This window comes from Taeniopygia guttata, chromosome Z (genome assembly GCF_048771995.1).
Source record: "Taeniopygia guttata chromosome Z, bTaeGut7.mat, whole genome shotgun sequence".
NCBI lineage: Eukaryota > Metazoa > Chordata > Aves > Passeriformes > Estrildidae > Taeniopygia > Taeniopygia guttata.
The window spans coordinates 7,641,665-7,664,845 of NC_133063.1; the positions used below are offsets into that span (position 1 = coordinate 7,641,665).

Genomic DNA, 23,181 nt, shown 5'->3' on the forward strand with positions numbered 1-23,181 from the left:
CTCACTTGGCCACAGCCTCCTTTCAGGCAGTTGTAGAGAGTGATAGAGTAACCCTGAGCCTCCTTTTCTCCAGGGTGAACAACCCCAGCTCCCACAGCCTCTCCTCACAGGACTTACATGTTGTTAGCAAGTGGGGAAACCACAGCTAAGGACAGGAGACAGTAGAAGCATCAAAGTCAGTCAGAAGCCATGTCATTAGTACATGGATAGCTCTACTAAGTGCACTAGCACCCATGGCATCCACTTGGTTAATCATTAGGCTGCTAGGAAATCTGCAGGCCTATGCCATATACTCTCACTTTGGATTTCTAAGGCTTTATCTTGCACTCCTCTGTAACACATTTATATAGCTGAGGTGCACTGTTGAGGTAGGGGATGAATCCCACCAAAAAATGTGTGACTGCCACATCACAAAGACCGTGTTCCAGTGTCTGCAAACAAGCCCTGAGGCACAGACACCTCGGCTCCCTGTGGTGAACGGAGAGGTGTAACCTGATGGGCTGTCAGAAGCTTCGCCTTGGCCCTGTGAGGGTGTCAAGGTGTCTGGATTAAAATCTCTTCCCACTGAGTGCAGAAATCCTCTCCCCTTCTGAGTGCAGAAAATTCTCCTCGTAAGACAGAGCACTGCTTAGAAATGGCTTCCCTTTTCCTCTCACTTATTCCTGTCCCAATTTGTCCTGCTGACTCCTGGAAGGGATCCCAAATATCCTTCCCCCTGTGCAGGTCCCCACAGTTCCAGCTGCAATTAGACCTGTGGTTTTCAGATTTGTTCTGAGCTCTAGCAGCAGTGGAGAAAATTCTGGCAAAAAAAAAAAAAAAAAGTGACGTTACATTATTATCACCAACATCAATACGCTGAAAGGTGCAGCTGCTTTCCTTTTGTCTGTTAAAATTGTTTCTGTGTTTCACGCACAGGAAGCAGAGGAAGAAGTTGCATGACCGCCTTCGGCAGAGCCTGCGCTCGGAGAGGAACAACGTGATGAACATGGCCAATGGGCCGCACCACCCCAACCCGCCGCCGGATAATGTCCAGCTGGTCAACGTAGGTTTCCCTGTACATGTTTCAGCCTAGGCTGCCAGTGCCACAGGAAAGCTCACCCCACAGCTTTTAAACATCTGCCTGCTGCAGGCTGGTGACTGATTTCTCTTGGCTTTCTCTGTCCTCGCAGAAAAAATTGCTATCACAATCTGCTGCCGCCTTCTCCATCAGAGAATAGTAGTATTTTTGGTGTGTGTGATGGTAATGGGAGGTTGCTTTTCCACATGTCTTTCTATTGGGACTTCTCGTTCCCTTGTTAGCTACATTTTTACAGCTTGATTGAGATGCAGACCTTTGCTACTTTCCTCATTTATCTGCTATTTTAAGTCTAGATGGGCTATGTACACAGAGGTGTACATGAACCTGCTCAAGTGTGTCAGTATGGTTTGTGCATGTATTAAAGTGGCAAAATTTGTGCTTTGGCACATGAAAAAGGCTGAAATCTGGGAAGGAGGGATTGGGAATTATGTCTACAAATGTGCTGTGAATTACAGTTTGTAAACCTGAGGTTTGTCTGGGCTTTTTCAGCAGTACGTTTCGAAAAATGTAATCTCCAGTGAGCATGTCATCGAGCGAGAAACAGAGACCTCGTTTTCTACAAGCCACTACACCTCAACAACACATCACTCCGTGACAGTCACCCAGACACCTAGCCACAGGTACTGGAGGGGGAAGGCAAATAACAGCTGTAATACCTAGTCTGTTGCTGCTGCAAAATCAAAGAGATGTAAAACAACAAACCAGGGAAGATGTGTAAACAACAAACCAAAAATATTTGCAAAACAACAAACCAGGGAAGATCTATGTTCCGTTCATAGTGTTTTCATTTCAAGACTAACAGTATTTGATGTTGTATCACCTAACTAATTATCTTCCCAGGAATTTATTATCTGACTAGCATTCCAGTACTGCCACACTGAAATTGCTAAATCGGTGACAGTTCTGATGCCTGGAAAGCCCTCCATCCCTCTCCTTTTATCTATACGTGCAAAATCACCTTGATGCTTGTGGATTCATACAGTTGGCTAAACTCTGCAGCTCCATTTTCCAACATGATGTTTGTGCTGCAGATCCTGTGTGGCAGCAGAGCCCCTCCTTTCCCTGGGTAACCTTCTGCTCATAGGCAGCTGCCGCCAAAGCCCACTCTCACATCCCCCCTTTCTCTTTTCCTGCTCTCCAGCTGGAGTAATGGCCACACTGAAAGCATCCTCTCTGAAAGCCACTCGGTGCTCGTCAGCTCCTCCATGGAGAACAGCAGGCACGCCAGCCCAGCAGGGCCGCGGGGCCGTCTCAACGGCATCGGCGGCCCACGGGAAGGCAGCAGCTTCCTCCGGCACGCGAGGGAGACCCCGGACTCCTACCGAGACTCTCCTCACAGCGAAAGGTAGGACACACTGCCTCGTTGCTCTCAGCTGGTGTTTTCCCAGATGGTTTGAAAGCTTGGGAGAAAATGTGACAGCGCAGATGTTCTTGGAGGACATACAACTGCTTATTCATAAAGGTGGAGAGATGAGTTTAAAGCCCACCAAAAGCATTTCTTCCCTTCTTGCCTCTGCTGGGTTTAGTCCTATAAGCCAGCAGTTCACACTTGGAAAAGCTCAATTGGAGTAATTAGTCAGAAATTTCCATTGAAAACTATAAACAGAACTTTGCATAATTACCAGTTTCTTAGAAGGTGCAAATGAGAAGACTGAGGGATTTTGCAGTGAGAAAGTAGTGTTTTGATCCACAGGAGGAGGGCACTAAGGACTCCTAAGCAGTATAGAAATTATGCCACCATAAAAATTAATCCACCACGTACTTTCTGGAGTGTTCCGGCTCCAAAACTCCCCTTAACCCTTTATTAAATAAAAGCAAGGAACACAAAGTGCAAGCCAGAAAGATTCAGGTCATTATTAAATCATACATAGTTATGAATAAACCTGGCCAAGAGTTTTCTAACCAGGTAATTTTTTTCTCTGAAAAGGTTGGTTCATCAGCTCCTAAGGTCTGCCTAGGAGTACATCAGTCACAAAAAAACTTCAACTGAAAAAATCCTGCTCAGGTTTAGGCTAGCATTTTAGTTTCAAGATGGCCCCAGAATAGCAATAGAAAGACTGAGAAGAAACAAGACATTTAAAAAGAGCTTTTCTCCCTGGAATCATAGGCAGAAGAAAAAGAAAACAAAAGGTTATGGACCAGTTCTCTGAGGACTTCGAAATCACAAGGGATTTGGCCTTGTGGAGTGTCCATGATGCCAGAAATGCAGCCAGCAATCCCCAAGGAGACTGAGTTGTGTAGGAGACAAATTGTGGTTTTCAGAAAATGAATGCGCAAGTACGGCAAACGCCATTTCTGTGGTACTCCCTCTGCCACACAAACAACTGCCAAGCAGCAGGAAGAGGGCTCACTGAGGAAAGACCCCGAGTGTAGTACCACCAAGCATAATAAACTACCCATCTCATTAAAAATTATGTGTTATTTACCATGGAATTTAATTTGAACATACGTGGCTCACATGACATAAACAGCCATGGCTCCAATCCAGCAGAGCACTTTGACAAGATTATCTTTTAATTGTACAAGTAGGCCCACTGAAATCAGCAAGATTACTCACATGGGTAGAGCTCAGCATGTGCTTAAGTGCTTTGCTGGATCAGGACCTGTAACAGTAAATACCATGTTGTCTCCTGCCTGGGAACCGAGCAGGATGCACGGCCACACGCCTGACAATGGTGAGTAGTACAGCTTAGTGTATTTGGGCATCTGCATGTGAGAAGTGAAGACCATACTTGCTATCTGCCTGCATTGCATGGGACACCCAAAGCATCATTCTAATACAAACTCTTTAGATTTACGTGGAGGGAGGGGGCCAGTGTTGGGGGAGAGGGGAGACCATATTCCTTTTTTTTTCTCTGAGAAGAAAGAAGGCATTTCATCAATTATTTTGTCTCTTGAAGGTTGTACTACAGGTCAATAGCAGCAACATTTCTGTGATAATTCATCAGGCATTGACAGCCTAGCCTATGCCTGAAGCAATCACAGATTTGCTTCATGGGAGACGATAGTTCCCTGGGCATTAATTTTAGGCCTCATCTTTTTTTAGCCAGCAGGAAATACATTGCCAATTGTTCCTGAGATGGCTTGTGTATATAAGGGAGAAAGTGAGAGTTATTTGGAACTAAAAATTACTCAGAAACATAAAGGAATGTAGGAGCTGACAAATTACTTCCTGAAGCCATCAAATGTTGCTGTACTGTGAACTGGTAAACCAAGGCTGTATTCCCTTAGTTTTCAAATTAAATTGAACGGATATTACAAGAGGTTGTTTTGCCTTACCCCATACATTTCCTGGATCCCATGTCCTGCCACCTGTGTACACAAGCAGAGGGCACAACCAGTTTTATCTTGGATGTCCTTAGCTGTCTTACTGGAGAGAAGATCAAAAAACACTGTCTCTGCACAAAAGGCTGGACTGTATGATGGAGCTGGCAGCATATAACAAGTTAATGTGTGCTGGATGGCCACGGGTATGCTCTGATCCCCTTTCACTGAGCCAGCATAGTTGGCCATGAAGCTGGATAAATCAATCACCTTTTAACCTTCCTTTCAGGATGGGCTGGAGCTGCACGAGTTCAGCTCCTGAGCCACAGACTGCAGACAGCAGCTAGTTAGCACTGCCCTGTTAGGGTGTGGGGGAATAGACCAGAAATGTGTGAATGCACAACACTCCAGTATGAGTAACTTGACCCTGTTGGAAGCCTGCACAGTACATTGAACACATTTAGCCAACTCAACAGGTTAACAGAATCAGTGTAGCTAAAATCCAGCATGTCATGAAGACATATATCTAACAGTGTACCAACTGGGAAAGTAGAAAGGCTTCCGTTTTTCAGAAAATGCCTATTAAAAATGTGAAAGGGATGAAAAGCTCACTCGTGGAAGCAGAAAGAATTACTTAACTCATCCAATGCACAAATCTATTCATTGCCCTTTGCTTAACCAACTTGATTAATTCCCATGCATAAATCCAGATTTGTTTTTTTCCTTTCTCTGGCTCCTCAGTTCATGTAAATGAATGTGCAATCAATGTGCCTCTAGTGAAATCAATTTATGCTACTGCACATCTGTCCAGAATCTGTCCCATTTTCTCCTTTTTCCTGTATCTCCATTTTTATCAAGTGTAATATGTGCAAGTGAGTCATGGATTGGATAAGAAAGATGGATTCAGGTTTATTTTGGTAATTTCGGGCTCAGATAAATAAACCACTAATGGACAACTAAATAACTACATCAATCATAGACATAGAGCTTTTCTCAATAGGCCTGTGATGGAGCTTAGAACAATTTTAACTTTAGACACAAATGAAATTCGGGCAGGTGAATTTAGGATAAGGATAAAAGCAAAGCCAGACCATGCAAAGTGTCATGCTGGGCACTGTGCTTTTGATCAAGTGGTTTTAGGCAGATCCTCACCTGGCATGAATCCACATGACCTCATAGCATGTCTGTTGATTAAAACTAGTTGAGAGCTCCACATTTTCTGTTCTGTTTCTTTGGGACAAACCCTGTAATGGCACCTGAGCTTCATTTTCAGAAATAACTTCTGACCACTACCCTTCCCACAGAAACAGGGACAAATTTTGCAGAGAAATCATGGGCACAAGGCCAGACAATCCTGTCTTTCAGCATTTGTTCCCATATGAGGACAAATGATACTCTGTGCTTCTTTGCAGATAGATCTACCAGCCAGGGTAACTAGCACCCAGGAGTGCAGCAGCACAGAGCTCCTGGGATAGTGCTACAAATGCTTCTCTGACTACCCTTGGTGATTAAAATTAGCAGAATCTGGCTCTATATTTTATCCAAACATTACTTTCCTCCCTAGCCTGAGACAGTTTGGTTGCCAGAAGAGGGTGAAGCCCCAAGAGGACTGTCCTTCAGTTCCCTTCCTTTCTTTCCCCCTGTCTGTTTGCATGTACCCCAGATTCTGGTCAAATCCTTCCAGAAGTGCAGCAGCTGTTTTCCTTTTGCAAATGCATTTTGTTTCTGGCAGCCTGTCTGTCTCTGAATCCCATTCCTGGATTCATTCCAGAAAGTTATTCTGGTAAAAAATTTACAACAACTCCATGGCTGGGATCTGGGAGTTTCGCTGTGCTCCTCCTGCTTTCTTATGTTTTTACCCAGAGTCCCAGAAGCCAGCAGTTTATAGGATTAATAGGAACAGGAAAGGTTCCTTAGTAGCCCTGTGTGAGGATGCTGGGGATCTTAAGGGAATCCCTGCCATTTCTCTCCCAGTCCACACGAGTTGCTGTGTGTACAGGTCGCCACTGCTCCTGTGCTTGCAACCTGTCCCCATCTCTTTTCTTCAGGTATGTCTCAGCTATGACCACACCAGCTCGCATGTCACCCGTCGATTTTCACACTCCAACTTCTCCCAAGTCCCGCCCTTCCACAATGTCACCGCCGGCCTCCAGCTTGACCGTCTCCATCCCTTCAGTGGCGGTGAGCCCCTTCATAGAAGAGGAGCGACCGCTGCTCCTGGTGACTCCACTGCAGCTGCATGAGAAGTACGACCACCACCTTCAGCAGTTCAACTCCTTTCACCACAACGCCACCCACGAGAGCAGCAGCCTGCCGCCGAGCCCTCTGCGCATCGTGGAGGACGAGGAGTACGAGACCACGCAGGAGTACGAACCAGCACAGGAGCCTCCAAAGAAACTCACCAACAGCCGGAGGGTCAAAAGAACAAAGCCCAACGGCCACATTTCCAGCAGGGTGGAGCTGGACTCTGACACAAGCTCTGAGAGCAGCAGCTCTGAGACCGAAACCGAAGATGAAAGAATAGGTGAGGATACACCATTCCTGAGCATACCGAACCCCGGGGCAGCCGGTCTGGAGCCAGCCAGCGCCTTCCGGCTGGCTGAAACCAGGACTAACCCGGCAAATCGCTTCTCCACACCAGAAGAGTTGCAAGCAAGGTTGTCCAGTGTGATAGCTAACCAAGACCCTATTGCTGTATAAAACATAAAACACATAGATTCACATGTAAAACTTTATTTTATATAATGAAGTATTCCACCTTTAAATTAAACGATTTATTTTATTTTAGCAATTCCGCTGATAGAAGACAGGAGGGGAAAAAAAAACTTTTATAAATTAAATATACGTATGTACAAATGTGTTATGTGCCATATGTAGCAATTTTTTACAGTATTTCAAAAATGGGGAAAGATATCAATGGTGCCTTTATGTTATGTTAAGTTGAGAGCAAGTTTTGTACAGTTACAATGATGACTGTCCCATAGTATTTTGCAAAACCTTTTAGCCCTCAGTTGTCCTAGCTTTTTTGTGCACTGCATTATAATGACTGGATATATGATTTGCAAGAATTGCAGAAGTCCCTCTGGTCGCTTGCTGTAGAGTCTCCAAATCAGAAAGCCCTGTAATGGCACTCCCACCCTACTCCACCAGAAAAACACACACATACACACACACAGAGTCAGAAAGGGGAAAAAAAAAAAAAAGATTAAAAAAAAAGATAAAAAAGTAAAAAAAAAAAAAAGTTTCTTATATGAGAACTTTTATTTGCTTTCCGTATATGAGATGAGTTTTGTCTGCTCTCTGCCAGCCAAAAGGTTTGCTTCTTTGAGCACTGGGATAATAGTAGATCAAACAGCATGCTACTATTAATTACAGCAGGATAACAAAAAACATACAAACAAAAAAAAAAGCCAACCTGCATTAAATAATGTTACTTATAGAAAGAAAGTAATACTGTGATTTTAAATCAAATATATTATTAATCAGAGGTCAGCTTGTAATCACTAGGAGCTGCCATTTCATTATTTTCCAGATACTAATTGTTCTAGTTATCCCTTAGGAAATGGGTTTAAGTTAGCTGAGGCTTTGAACCCAATATTCTATTTAAATAAAAAAAAAAAGGAAAAAAAAAGAAGAAAACAAAAAAAAAATTAAAAAAAGAAAACATTTATATTAGTTTATGTTAATGGGGCAAATATAATAGATATCTGTAATCAAACAAGGAAGAGATCTAGCTGGAAAACAAATGCCACTAATAAAAGTGCAATCAGTTTTCACCTCTATTTCTTAATGTTGATTTCTAATACACTATTTGTTCTTTTGTTTCCCATCAATTTTCTGCCCCTTTTTCCTTTCCTCAGAAAGAACCCTGACAAGCTTCTAGCAATACCTTGTTAGAGTTGCTGTTGGAGTAAGGCTTATTCTTGGACATAAAAAGGCCTTTCAGGGAAGAAGAACATGATTGTCTGAATGGTTAAAAAGTATAGGCATGTAGGAGGGCAGATGTATGGAGGACAAAGCAGATGTATGGAGTTTATTTCCACTCACCTTTACTGACTCCATTACCAGGGTTTCGAGAGGCAGGGCTGATGCAGAGCCCATTTATGAAGGCAAGCACACCATGTGAGTTACAGCCCTAGTAACCCATGTGTGACTATTTAATATCAGTGTTTATATAGCCAGTGACAGTTAGAAGTCATTGCCTAGTAATGAGCAAGGATGCTGTCAGTGTGGAGCAAATGCATCCATCCAGACAGAAGCAAATGGTCTCTTTTGCACTGAATTCCTATCAGTTTAGTCAGGGTCACTCTGCCTCTTCTATTATTTTGACTTTTTTGTTATGTGTTCAGCTGGCACAGCATTGACTCAGGATTGATGTGGAAAACAAATGTTTTTCCTGGACTCTGGGGATTCTGAAAATGAGAACATATGTTTTACAGGTATTACTGAGCTCTAAATAAGAGCCCTGTCAAGACAAAAATATTTTCAGCCAAACTACACTCATCCTTTGGGCCACATTCTGGTCCTAGTTAAATGAAGAGAAATACATCAAGGAAAATTTGTGAGATGCAAACCTGAGAAACAAAAAGTCCCAGATCAGTAAATTGTTCAAGCATATGCTTATGCTAATCCCAGCAAAAGTTACCTTCAGCATGTGCTAGACTGTCATTGACACATCCAGCACATGCAAAAAGTTAAGCATGTGCCTAAGAGTTTTGCTGAACAAGGTGTCCCATTGATTTAAGACTGAAAGAAAAGTATAGCAAAAGAAGGCTTTGCCAGTATGACAAAAATCAGTGAGTTCCTCAAGGTATAAAGAACCACATAACATTAGTAAGAACACAGGTTAGTCTACCTGAACACCAGATTCAGCAGGAAAAAAAAAAAAAAAAAAAAAAAAAAAACCACACTTTAGTACAGGAAACAGAGTTGTCCACTAGAATGTTAGTGATAGAACCAAAAGGCTAGGAAACTAGCACATCTTTGGGCCATGAAGTGGCTGAAATGGCACTGCTTATTTGAGAAATCAATGGGAGATGGCAAGTACATACTGTCTGGACTTAAGTCCCCTTTGCAATTTTTCCCTAGCTGGCATGTACTTGAACACACTTTGCCTTTGCAGACTGAAACAAAAGCTCTCTACAAATTCTATACACCATATTCTCATTTTCATCCCTTTAGTCATACCTGTTTATCTGCAATCCCATGCAGCAGAATATCCACCTCTCCAGTAACTCTGCAACTCAGTAATACGGAGGGCCAGGTGGGCTTTCCTAATGAAGGCCACAAGTTTCCAAAAGATTTGCACTGTTGAGTTTCCTTGGGCACTTGAATATCTGTCCCTTCAGGAAGGCCTCTGACACTGCAAAGACCTTGCACGACAGATGAGACAGAAAAAGGATGGCAGAGAAAATGAGATTTGCCCCAAAATCACCCATCTTAGTGGCAGAATAGAGATTATAACATAGGTAATTTGTACACTCTTCAGTATATATCAACCACAAGGCCAGCTCTCATTGGAGTATCTATAATAGCCCAGACAGATTAATGAGGATGGAAAGGGAACATGCCTTGACATTGAGTAGATTATTTGACTACTAACACGGTTATTTTGGAGGGACAGTACAAAATGAAGGAGCAATTCCATTTTTGGGAGCTGTACATGTGAGATTTATTTGGTATAGGTCTAGGGAAAAATGTCACACCTCTTCTGTTGTAGTGCCTCAAAGTCAAATTGCTGTGCAGTTCCTGTTATTCCTTCCCCTCGGAACATACACAGTGTGTTATAGGGCAAGCATGAAATTAGGCTGGAGACTTCACATGGACCTAAGAACAAGAAAATACAATTGGGGATATGGCTGCCTAAGCCCTTAGATCTTTGTGAAGAACCCAGCCTTACAGCACAATTCATGCAGCAGCGAATTCAGGAATTGCCCTGGCTTGGCGCGCACAGAAGCGGTAGGAGGACACAGACCCTCACCTCTAAACTGGTGTTTATCGCTCTGTGAGGGTGTTTCACATCAGTCAGGTCCACACCCAGAAGTTAGTGAGTCTACCTGGCCACAGGTGCTGCTGGCGGGCTGCAGCCAGTTCCTGCTGGCCAAGAGGCTGGAGGCTGCAGCAGCACAGAGCAGAGCCAGCAAGTGCCTATGGAAAAGGCCAGCTTCCCTGTTGGGGATACTTGCTTCATTTCCCAGACCTTTGAGCTAGGCAGTCCCAACACCCTTGAGCCATCACTGTGTGATGCTTACCTGTTCTTTGGCTGAAAGTCATGGCAAGAATAACCATACTTTGAAGAGAGGGGAAAATATTCCAGTGGTGGCAGAGTTATTAAGATTGTCCTGGTTTGTTTCCATGCCATTTAGTTTGAGACATGAGTTTTTCCTGTGTTTATATGCAGGAATTGTTCCAAGTTGAAAGGCTTCTTTCAAGAGTGTATAGCTGGATTATGTTGTGCACAACCTGGTACAGCCTGCCTGTTGAAGGGGTGTAAATCATTACAGCTCCATACAGATTCTCATGCAACAGAGAAAAGCCTACTCCCTCCTTTTGGCCCAGTTATTCCCTTCCTCACTTGAGCCACCCCAACACACCCAGGTTTAAGAGATCAATCACTGCCTTTATCAGGGAAACAGGAAAGCTCCTTCTTTCCAGTACTTCAAAACAACAATGCTGCATCTTCCTGCTTCTCTCACACACATTGCAAGCAGTTTCCTGAGCATCCAGGATAGCAAACTGGTGTCTCCCCAAAGGACACACCTCTCAACCTGTTGAGCACTTCTTGGCTCTGCAGTATGGCTACTTACCATTACCTGGGTCTTACTTCTCTAGTGAGAAACAAAAAAGCACCTATGAAATGCTGCAGAGAAGGGCAGACAAAGAACATGGCCAATTATCATCATTTGTAATTCTCTACTCTATTGTAAATATGTCGTGTACATATGTGGATGTTTTTTCATTATTTACTGTCTTTATGGATATTGTGTTAAATGAGACGCTCTTAGTTTTATTGTGTAACACTGTAAATAACATAACATCCTTTATTATTTATGCATAGGCATCTAACACTCAGAGAAAGTTATCCTCATATTATTTTAAGATATATGTCACAAAGATGTTGCATTTTTCCTTTTACTTTGAAGAAATTGTAATATATCCTCTTTTTCCCCTCTTTTCCTTTAAAAAAAAGACAAATGCTAATTTATTGTTCAGGAGAGAAAGGGGATGTAACTGAAAGGCAAACTGTTCAAAGAATATGCTGTGGAAGCCACAAGCTACTGATAAACTAAAGAATTTATTACCCCAAATACAGCAATAAGTAATTGTTGATTTATTAAGGTTTTGTTATTCATTTTCAGTAAAAGAGGTGCTGGATTAAATTGTTTATGTGTGGTCCTGGCCCATCTGCTCAGCAGACTGTGCCAGGTCAGTAGCTACCATCTTTCTGTATCCAAACATTGTTGTAAAGGTCTTGTTCTATTGTTGTGGATCACTGTTCCTTGAGATTTCTGACTCATCCCTGTGGGGGGGTCTCTGGCAGACACTCTTGCTCCTACAATCATTTTTAGTTTCTTAAGTTAGAATTATTAGCTCTACCCTGACCATTACTGCTTAAGATGGATGGGGTTTGGGGAGAGGGAGGAGTTGGGGGGCGGAAATTACACAGTCTTGGGACTGTGGGAGGCTGCTCTACAAAAATGTCACCTCACTGTTCAGCAACAGTCAATAAAGCAAAGCAGATACCAGGAACTCTTAGATGGCACCACCATGCCTCGATATAAATTCATTATTTGTGCCAGTTGTAAATACAATCAGTGGTCCTGGTCTTCTTGTCTCAGGACAGAAATAATATAACAGGGAAGGGTTTGAAGAGCAGCCCAGATGAGTAAATACCTGGAGCTGGTGAGGTCTGGGGAGCACTGGGTAGGCTGAATATCATTATTCAGAAAGAAAGGACAGCAGAGAGAAGATTTTAAAGGTCTGTTGAAACATACTTATCTTGTAGAAGGTAAGAAAGGACTGGATGTTTAATACCTCTTCCAATAAAAGAAACGGACTTATCAATCAAAACTACTGGGCACCATATTCCCAGAAAGATGTAGGTCTTCGTGTAAGAGGTAGGGAACTTGGGAGAATTACTTGCTGGAAGGGATTGTGGATTGTAAAAGTTTCCATGGGTTCATGGTGGGGGCCCGATTTTAGGCATCAATCCAACAAGGATTACTAAATCCATGAAAAACACATCAGATGCGGGAAATAACTGAACTGAAAACGTGGAGATTGTATAAATTGGGAATACTGTGTATACTGCTGCTTTTCCCCTTCTCCAGCTCTCTGCCACACTTGGAAAGAAGGAGGGCAAATATCCGATCTAGCTGTGCTTACATAATATAAGTATGTAAAGCCATTTGCTGTTAACGAGCATTAAACAAGAGAAGAAAATCCAGGCATGAGCAGAGGAGAGAGGAATGCAGTAAAAACAATTTGGATGTGTTTCACATCCATTTGTTCCCAGGGCTAGTGCTCCCTGGCCTACCTGTGAGCGCAGAATGAGATGCCAAACTGAGAATGGGTGGAAGAATGGGAGGATGGAGGTACGGAGGGATGAAGGAATGGAGGGACAGAGGGACGGAGGGAGGGAGGAACAGAGACAGGGAGGGCAGGAGGGAGGAAGGGAGGGAGGGAGGGACAGAGGGGGACAAAGGGAGGAAATTACTGGCAAGGCATTTCTGTCACTCTCCCCCTTCCCTTGTTCTCAACGCAGAGACTAAAGACCTGGTGGCCCAGTCTGATCTCAGTTTCCCTCGGACAGCTTCCCTGTCTGTTTCATGTGGAGGGATCCTGTGGCTGTGAGGCTGGATGCTTAGGCTGTTTGCCTCACCTGAATGTCTTAGCTGTATAGGGCTTTGTCACCTCACAGCCAGCCCAAGCTAGCACGTTATGGCACAGTGCTACAGTGGAGAAAAGCATGGTTGGTCCTTCCATTGCAGGATCTTGGAATGGACTGCTTTGAGACTCCTCCTCAGACATCCCCACTGTCCTTTCATGCATGAAAGTGGAGGTAGATGATTTCCAAAGCAATTAAGTACCATAGGAACCAACAGAGTCAACAGGACTAAGGACCTCGTGACACATTTGATACAGACAAGAAAGCTTTAGGGAGCACATCTTGCGTATCCCAAATGTCTGTCCTTGCAAAAGTTGTTTGTAAGTCCATGTTGTCTTTATCCTATTGGCTTTCTTTGCCAAGCCTCTGCCTCTCCACTTCCCCACAAGGTCTGGAAGCAGATGGCATCAGGGAACACTACAGGAAAATCAGGCAAACCCTTCTCATTTCTGCAGCCCACAGCTGGGTATGCTCTCAGCATGCCAACTCCACCCAGTTATGAGCACATGATTTGGAGAATGCATTCCCCAAGTTAATTCTCGCTGTTCTCAGTTACAACTGATGGAAAGAAAACTATGTCAAATGCCTTGAGAGGTTTCAGTTAGTTAGTGATGATTAACCTGTGCAGCAGAAGCAAAGCAACATGGACTGTGCATAGGTTATAAGTCTGATAGCTCTTCTTTAGGGACAACAGATCTTTGATAATGGCACATTCAGGGCTAAATCTCATTCTGACTTTCAAAAAAAAAAAAAAATGGAGCCTTAGGGATTTCTGATCCCAGAGTGCCTTTTCTACCTGATGCTATGACCTTTTGCTGGAGTTATTTCAGAGTAGCTCTCATTAGAAAAGTTCTACTGATTGTAAAAGTTATTTCACATGCCTCTACACTAAAGCTGGCAGGAGAAATGTCATAAATCACTGATATCCTCCTGATGTCCCCATTTCCACACATGGAGACAAGGACTGAAGGACAGTTCAACATCTTCCAGCAAGGAAGAGATGGAACAAGATCAGGCCAATGCAATCTGAAAAATCGTGTCACTGGGGTTGGGCACAATATGGTGACTCCAGAAGGTATTTAGAGTGCTGCACTTTCTAAGCATTGCAGGGGCTGTCAAAAACTGAGACAAAGCCTTCAGCATGAATGGAATAATTTCCTTGAAAGCTAAACCTTGCTCTCTAAGATTTTAACTCCAGAAGGTAGCCAAGCACCAACTTTAGTTGGAAACTGGGCTTCTAACGTGAATGGCAGCTGCTGGGTTTCCTTGGGGATAGCAGGAGTTCCCTGCACTGATGTAATGCCTTAGGAACTAGAGAGGAAACCTGGCAGCACTGCAAACACCTGAAATAAGGCCAGCTCATTTGATGACAGCAGCAGAGGAGGTGTCAAGGGAGTCTTTGCAAGGTTATATGCACATCAGTTGGTAGAGAGTACAGCGATTGTTAACAACTGATTAAGTCATTACCCTGGTAATGGCCAATTTGGAGCCATGCTTCAGAAGCCAGATATTGTGTGGGAGGTATTTTAACTTACCCTGCACATTACTGCATCAGTTGGGTTATGCGTTCTCTATGTGTACACATACACACACATACAGTCTCTCAATTTTCTGTAATGATTTCCTGATGTTCAGTGCATGCTTGGTGACAGGAAAGGAAAAAATGTCACAACAAGGCCATTCAGCAGCTGCAAAACTGCCTGCATCCAAGAGAAAACATTTTTTCACTTCAGAAAGGAAAAAATTGAGGGTGGTATGTGTCCTGTACAGCTGTGAAAATATGGAAAGGGAATGCCTTTTTCTTCCCCAGTTGCACAGGCTGCAGAGGAACTTTCACAGGACCACAGCTGAGAAGGGACTGGCAAGGTGGAAGATTAAGGGGACTCCAGCTTAAAAGGTGGCCATGTGCCCCTCATTTAATTGAAATAACCCTAGAACAATGGCTTCAATCCCAAAAAAAAAAAAAAAAAAAAAACAACCAAGAAAAAACCACAAACAAAACAAAAAGTCCCAAATGGTGGGCCTTGGGCCTTCTCTATGTGGCAAAGAGAGACAATTTCCAAAGAGCAATTATTGTCCCATTGCCGCACTCCCTCCCGAAAGCTTGCTTCCGCCCCCGCTAGCTCTCCACTCGGGAGAGGAGCGAGCAGGTTCCCAGCGCTCCCCGCTGGACCGCCTTGGGTTTAGGGGAGCGCTGGGTGGGTAGAAAGGAGGCAACCGGATCCCCACGGCAAAGAAAAGAAGATGGTCCTAATCCGGGGGCTTAAATCTCCTTTAATAAATCCAATGCAGAACACAGAGAACCAACAAACAGTGTTGGTGCCTGCCGGAGAAGGCATCGGGGGGAGGGTGACATCGGTTTATAAACTGGGTAGGAGGGGAGTAACACAACCAGTGGGGAAACAGTGGGGAGTGGCTCGTGTATGGGCTGACATGGTGAGGGGACCAATGGGAAAGGAGTATGGGAGGGGCCCCAGGCCCTTGCCCAATCACCCGACGCCCTGCGTGGAAGCTTCTGGATGGATGGGCTGGGATGCTGGATGACGGACAAGGCACCTGGGAGGGGACAGGGGAATGACTATGCACTTTTGGGGAGGATTGACAGGAGAGGAAAGGCGGGAAACTTGGGGGTGAACCAAATACAATAATGGGGTACATGGAACAAACCAACTACAATATAGGAGTACATTGAACAAAACCGCGTACATAATATAAACGCAACAAAACATAAAATAACACAACTCCACATCCCATATTCTGGTTCTGAGGATGTTCCCATCTTGTGCTCCCCTTCCTCACCCTAAAGGCCCCAAAGCTGAGGGTGAGGTGAGTTAGATCCTCCACAAAAACAGACCGTAATCTGCTCAATGTATATGAGAAGACCTGTGCCTAGAGCAGCATTCCTAGGAAAACCGAAGGGAACTACTCGTGCTGTGAAAGCAGTAATCCAAAAATAAAGGCCAATTAGGAAATAAAGGCCACTTAGAAGAATGCCACAGTATAAATCCAAGAATCAGAAATTCAGCATCCTGTTTCAAAGTCATCCCCTAATCAAAGCTCCAGAAAACAAATTAATGGCATCCTAGTGATACATGAACCATCTTAATAATTAAAAGTGGCCTGTAATTTAGTGTCATGGTTTGACACGGAAAAAGAATTTTTCCAGAAGGAAGAGGTCAATTTGGACATTGACCAATTGAAGGTAGACACGCCTCTGAGAACACAGAGGGGTTAAAAGCAGAATTTCCAGGAAAACTTGCCCTCTTGAGTTCCGGTCAGCGGTCAGTGCAGGTCTCTCCCCTGCCCGGCCACGAGCTGGGTGGGGGAGGGGAGAAGCCATGTGGCCTTCAGAGGTAGGTCCAAGGGTGGAGGGACTGGAACCGGGCTGGCCCCTTGCAGATGGAAGGGTGTAGAAATCTGGGATGTCTCCATTCCCCCCCAGAGTCTCTCTCTCTCTCCCAAGAGAGAAAAAGAGACAGCGGTGGTTTTATCAGCAGTTCACCGCGGGGCAGAAGAGTGGGGGGGCCGCAAGGTGCCCAGCCGCCTGTGGGAGCTGGAGCCTGGGCAGCGAGCCATCTCTGGGAGTCAGGACTTTTAACCCTTCTTGAGAAATGAAAGCTTTGTGAAATTTTTCTCCTCCTTGGTTTGAAAAGAGAGGAAGAGAGACAACCTGGGACCTGGGATGTTGGAAGGAGAAGTTCTAGGTGGGAGGAGATGATGGAGTGGCTGTTTGGCTGGACTTTTTCTTGGTAGCCACAGATTGAACTGATCTTCTCCTCCAAGAGAGACTGTATTTTAGGAGGATGCCGGTGAGCCAAAGAGACCTGCTTCAGCTGGGAAAAGACAGAAGTGGAGCGAACAGAGAAAAGCTACGGAGGTTTATAGTAGTGCCCCCTGTCTTCAGAGAAGAAGAAGAGAAGAAGATCTCTGTTCTCAGATCCTCAGCCCCAGGGGAAAATGGGGGGGACTGTTGATCACAAAAATGAAAAACTGAACTGTTGTTTTTTCCCCTCTTGGCAGGGCATCCTTGAAAGGAAAAATCCTAAAAAGCAGTCTGTCCATCCATGCATTGGTGGTGAGAGCACTGTGCATGGAAAGGAGAGCATCACCACTGGCAAACTTTTTTCTCCGGGCGGTGCCATGTGGTGACATGGAAGCACAGGATGTGGCAGATGTGTTTCCTGGGGGGTCTGTGGCACAGGAGAGACTCCTGTCTCCCTCAATGGACTGAGTATCAATTGTCTGGAAGGTGGAAACCTGATTGGGGTCCAGATTGTGTCTCACTGTGGTTTGTTGGAGTTGGGTGGTAGGAGGAGGAATGCTTTAGAAGGTTTTAATTTTGAATTGTGTGTGGTTTGTTTTGGTTTTTTTTCCCTCTTTTATAGTAGCATAGTGGTAGTAGTTTAATAAAGATTTTTTTCTTGTTATTAGGCTTGGGCCTGCTTTACTCTGTTCTTGATCGCATTTCACAGCATTCAGTTGAGAGATTGCATTTTCATGGGGGGGGGGGCACTGGCATCGTGCCAGTGTCAAACCATGACATTTAGTCAACTTAGTTAACTATCTGCACACACCATCTTATCATATACAACTAAAACATGCAGTATTTATCTGATGGCTAATGATTATGAAATAAAGCTGAAAGTAATAAAACTCCAAATAAGAACTGGCAGACTACAGCTATCTTGTGTCTGTTTTATAATCAGCCTCTCAGTTGTCGTGGTACTAAATCACACATTCTGGGTCACATCAATGGAATAGCAGAAAGGAACTTTTATGTAGTAAACCAAGTACCAGCTTCCTTCAAATATAACTTGCATGGCCTGTTACAAGCTCTGATCACTGAGGTAACAGATTTGAAGTTCAGGTAACATAAAGTCGAGTTAACAGGATTATTATCACAGTGATTCTACAAGCAGCTCTTTATTTTGCTGCCCAACACAGTCCAGAGCTTATCTAATTACTCCCGTGCCTCTCATAATTAGTTAAAATTATGGTTTAGGGTTTAAGATGTGGGAACCATGGTATTTTTAGTAAACTTCACTTTCCGTCTTGCAAATTCATTTGACTGACAGGAGCTGTACTGGCTCAGCAGCAGAACAGCTCTCAGCTTGGTCCCAGGGTGATTGCAGTAGGTCTTCAGCTGCAGGGGAACAGCAATGCTTTCTGCTCCTTCTTTGTTATTTCACCAGGATCACATCATCAATGTCAGCATGTACTTCCAGGCTGCTCTTAGAAAATATTTTTGGTTCAGGATCTAAAAGACCTAATTTTGTCTGTTTCCCACCTTATTTCCATGTGCATGCACCACATCATTTAGATTTTTAAAAATAAAAAGAGATTGGGGGGGGGGGGGGAGGGCGGGAAGAACAAAGCTGATGCCATGAGATTGTCTCAGAAGTAGAAGATTAACAGCTTTGCCAAAGAGTCCATATTTAGCTTTGTCACATCCACTGAGCAAGATACTCTTCATCTCAAACTGAGGTGATGGGAAATGGACCATACTGCCTGTGGAAACTGATGATGCTGAATTTCAGAGCAGAGGTTCAAACCCCCTTTCAGTCTGTCACCCAGAGACCTGGATTCCCTGGGAGCTCCAAAATATTTCAAAGTACTGCTCTAAACAGGCGGCTGCATGCGTTGTAGTGTGTCAAGCCCCTGGCATGTGTGGAGGTTCCAAGGGTCAGCCAATCTTGGCTGCAGCTTGCTTCCAGGGGTGTTAAGTGCTCCCACTCTGGCAGGGAAGCCCCTCGGCTTGAAGACACCTAGCCATAACTTTCACCCTGAAGCAAGCCGAGTCACTCAGGATGTCAGCAGTGCTCCTGCCAGCCCAGGGGAGGAAACAAATGCACAGCTTGACTTTCTATGTATTGGCCTGAAACCAGACACTGTGTCAATACTCTGCTATGACAGCTATGGTAGTGAGAATTACTTCAGAACAGAGGCATCCGGTGACTTAGAAGCTGAACAATCTCTTGCACCAAAGAGCAAATGTTTCCCCTGATTTCTTGGAGGGGTGGTGGGTGGGACCTGGGATGGTGAAATGCAATGGAAACCTGCAGCCTGCAGGCTGGGTTAGCATCCTTCGAAGCCTGGGGGCACAAAAAGCACTCAACAGCAGATGGTCTCACCCACTACCAACATGGAGCCTCACCCTTGTACATCTGAGCACTGACACAAGTGTCCAGTGACTGCAGTTTCGTAACCAGCTGTCCCATTCACCTATAGATAAACATTGTACCTGTGTAGCAAGAACTTGCAGGATATTATCCACTGCCCATCCAAGATGTTTCTTTTGCCTAAAGCACATAATTGCACTCATCCAGCTGTTGATTGTCACAGAGGATTCCTTAGTAACTCCAAAGATCTGATCTCTCTGTGAGAGTCCTCTAGATTTTGCAAGCTGGTATCCCTCTAAGGGGAGAGGATATCCTCTTTGCTGCTGATAGCAAAATAGCAGTGACAGCAGAGAGCCAAGCATGCACTGGCCACAATGCTACTTAGCTAGACTTGTGCCCAACAGATGGCATTTCTAGGAGTTGCTGAAATATCTCTATGGCTAAACATAGTGGCCCTAACTCTCGCTCTTGTACTCAGGCTAGTAAATTACACACCATCTCTCTCACCAAGATATTTGACTCAGACCAAGTACAAAATTACCTATATTGCATATGCTGAATTCTGCCTCTCTGAAACAGCCATTTTCACTATTGCATTAAACAAGCAAGATGCCTGAGGTCAGATTCCAGAGGAGTAGCTTGGGAAAGTGCAAAATCTTTCAAGTAACTGGGGAAAAAGAATCCTACCTATGAGCCATTAATGCTTTTGTACACCCCTAAGAGGAAAAAGAAAAAAAAAAAAAAAAAAAAAAAAAAAAAGTTGTTCACATTTTAACATAAAAATGAAAAGAAGTGGGTTAAATGCATAGAGTCTTCACCCCTGCCCTTCCCCAGGAGAAACACTGCTGCTTTTCTTGGTCTTTGAAGAGTAATAATTTGCCCTGGAGCAGAAAACCTTCTACAAGGATTGTAGTCCTGATTTCCATGTGCTGATTAGCCTCAATATCATCACAGTTTTGTTGTGCAGATGAGCACTCCGAAGCCTCTCAAAAGATAATGTATATTCCCTGTCTTCATTCACAAAGCTGCAAAGGTCTGGCAGCTTGTGAGTTACTATTTTGCTAATAGTAATCACTAATTCAATGCTTGGGATTAAAAATAGGATTGCTAATTCTATTAATAAGTGGCAGTGATAATGTCACTGTGCTCTGTAGCAAATAACCTTGTTATAGCTGAAGTTTGTTGCCATACGTTCGGGTTCTCTCTCAGCTAATTTGCAGGAAGTTTCAGCTGCAATGGCCTGTTTGAAGTATGAAATACCTATCCCATGCAATGTGTCAGTACTTGAAATTGCCCCAGAAAAAAAAATCTATCTGACCCTAATGCCATTACTAGAAAGGGAGAGGAAAATATTTCTGCTGGTGGCTGAAAGTCAACAAAGCTGCTTGGCGTGCTCAGTAATTACAGTCTGGTCATGTTCCATGATGTCTGAAGATGACTTTCTAGAGTACATTTGAAATAGGCCATGACCAGCTTCAAAGGCAGGGAAGCAAAGATCAGCTCTCTGCTGCTCCCATTTTCTATTGACTGCCCAGTAATTCTGCTTGGATATCTCTGTGTGGAGTACGGCAAGCATCTGAACAGCAATGAGAATTTAGGACCTTTGGAGAAGAAAGGCATTAACAGTTCTGAAGGCATAACTGAATAGGAGTGACGTAAGTTTCTTGCTGATGAGAGAGAGAAGAAATTCAGCATAGTTCTAACACTTAGGAATGCCATACCCCTATTAGGGAGAGCACCACAGGCCTTTGGGCTGGATAGCTGGGACTTGCACATACATGGATGTATTTTTAATTCCTGCATGCTGCAGCCAGAGTGCAGTGGCCCAGGAGGACAAGCACTTTGATTATTTACTAGAAAGCTAATTCTAGAGAGGCTGTGCACGGTAGTCATCTCTCCTGTCTCGTGTGTTATCAAGAACATACTCGCTGCACATCAAGAACTAGTACCACAAGGAGGAACAAAACATGTGGGACTAATGTGTTATCCAGCTTTATTAGATAGAAGGTTGCTGTTGAAGAAGCAGTAGTTTTCTTGTCCATTGCAAACAATTGTGCACAGTGGCCAGAGACAGCATGACAGAAGTTAGCCCTGTGTGGTCAGGACTGGAGTAAAATAAACGTGAAATAAAACAACCAGCAAGGCAGTCTGCCACACTGCAGGGAGAGGTCTGCTTCCTCCTGGCACTGAGACCCTCCACAGCAGAAAAAAAATTACAATGGATTTCAGCAATTAATAGCAGTAGGCTTCCAGAAACGGAAGCTTTTCCTCATTTACACTACAAATGGAGAAAGAGTGACTTAACTTATCGGCTGGGGCATGTTTATGTGGCTGTCCACTAATGGCTCCCAGGCGTTGGGCCAGTGTCACATCTGAATGGTGCTCACCAGAGCATTCCTGCATCCTTATGAGTAGAAACACACTCATCTTCCAAAACACCACCTAAGTGCTGAGACTAATCCTCAACCTGATGTTTGTCCTAGTTACTTTGGTTCTAATTCCACCCTGACTTCGGACAACAAAACCACACTAGGAAACAGCACTCAGACAGGGACAAAGTTTTGTCTTTTTACCTTTTGCCCATCTAATATTTCTCTGAGATCTCAGTTTAACTCCAGGGTGGGTGAAGCCAAAGCACCTTTTGAGAAAAGTGTTGTTCCTGTCTTGTCACTCTTATTCCCAGCCAAGGCAGCTTTTTACCTGCGGAGGACTGCAATTTTGTCCCTGCAGAGGGATTAGCAGCAGACCAGGTAACATTTTCTTGCTGCCCCATAGGACCCTGGGAGCTGGTAAACTTGGTTTTTCGAGGTGTGCTGTGGCCATCTTACAAGGATAGACAGTAATTACCAGGTTGGCCTTTGCCACTGCCAGTTTTGTCACTTCTGTGACATGGCCTATAGGATAGGGCATGCCTCAGCCCAGAGGCTCAGCTAAACTCACACAGACATCATCTTCATGCAGTTATTCAAAGGGGGAAAACAAATTGGCGTATATAGCCACAAGGAAAGGAGTGTCCACCTGAACAGGACCTTCAGGGACAGGCACTGTGAAAGCTGAATCAAGCTTCACTGTGGAAGGTGATGACAGACCAAGGCAGGCAGCTCTTCAGTGGAACACCTTGTCCCTTGGCCATGCCTGTTGTTTTCACCATGAACAACTTCTGCTCCCACAGTTACTGAACCAGTGTCCTTTCTCACAAGGAGCCCAGCAGCATTTATATCTCATGCTAGTTGTAGCTGTAATTACTAAAAACCCTATCTCTGTTAACAATTTGACCCACACAAGGTCACGTACTGGGGAAAGCTGCTCTAAAACATTGACACTCTATTGCTTCCTTACCTTGATCTGCACAAAACAGAGCAGAAGGTCCCTTGTTCCCTACCTGTTCCAACTACTTCATTAGAAACATCTCTTAAAGATATATCTGCAATTCTAAGGATTTTTCACTTCAAACTGAAGCGAAACATAAACAAACTGAAACATAAAGGCCTTAATCAGGTTAAAATGTATTGTCTGGCTTCTTTTTCAGTTGAGGGAGCTAAGTTACATTCTGGTTTCCATGCAATTGGAAGAAAAGTAAAACACACTTCTGGAAGTGGGAAATAGCCTAAGCAAGGTAAAAGTCAAGAAGGTTAATTAATTTTTTTTTAACTGTGCCTTGAAGTGCAGCCCCTTAGAAAGTCATTTTCTGGATGTGTAGACAGTGTTGCTGTAGGCAGCAAGAGTAAGCCAGAAATTTGATCAGATGGCTGGTCTCGCTTTAATGCTGATCTATCCTATCCAGTGCTATTCATGCATTTAAAAACTCTGCAAGAGGGCAGGCAAAGTCAATT

General features: G+C 44.0%; 1 protein-coding gene across 15 annotated transcripts in view; it reads left to right on the forward strand.

The window, feature by feature from the left end:
• The window catches only part of NRG1 (neuregulin 1), a 455,187-nt gene extending 443,356 nt beyond the window's left edge, over nt 1-11,831 (forward strand). For 13 of the 15 annotated variants that reach the window (XM_072921880.1, XM_072921874.1, XM_072921875.1 and 10 more), the window contains 4 exons: nt 916-1,042; nt 1,568-1,698; nt 2,220-2,423; nt 6,391-11,831. In XM_072921880.1, the coding sequence (XP_072777981.1) occupies nt 916-1,042; nt 1,568-1,698; nt 2,220-2,423; nt 6,391-7,042 (1,114 nt within the window). In that variant the 3' untranslated portion in view covers nt 7,043-11,831. Of the gene's footprint in view, nt 1-915; nt 1,043-1,567; nt 1,699-2,219; nt 2,428-6,390 lie in introns of those variants that run through there. The other 2 variants (XM_072921873.1, XM_072921881.1) reach the window with 2 other exon arrangements.
• The last annotated feature ends 11,350 nt before the right edge of the window (nt 11,832-23,181 follow it).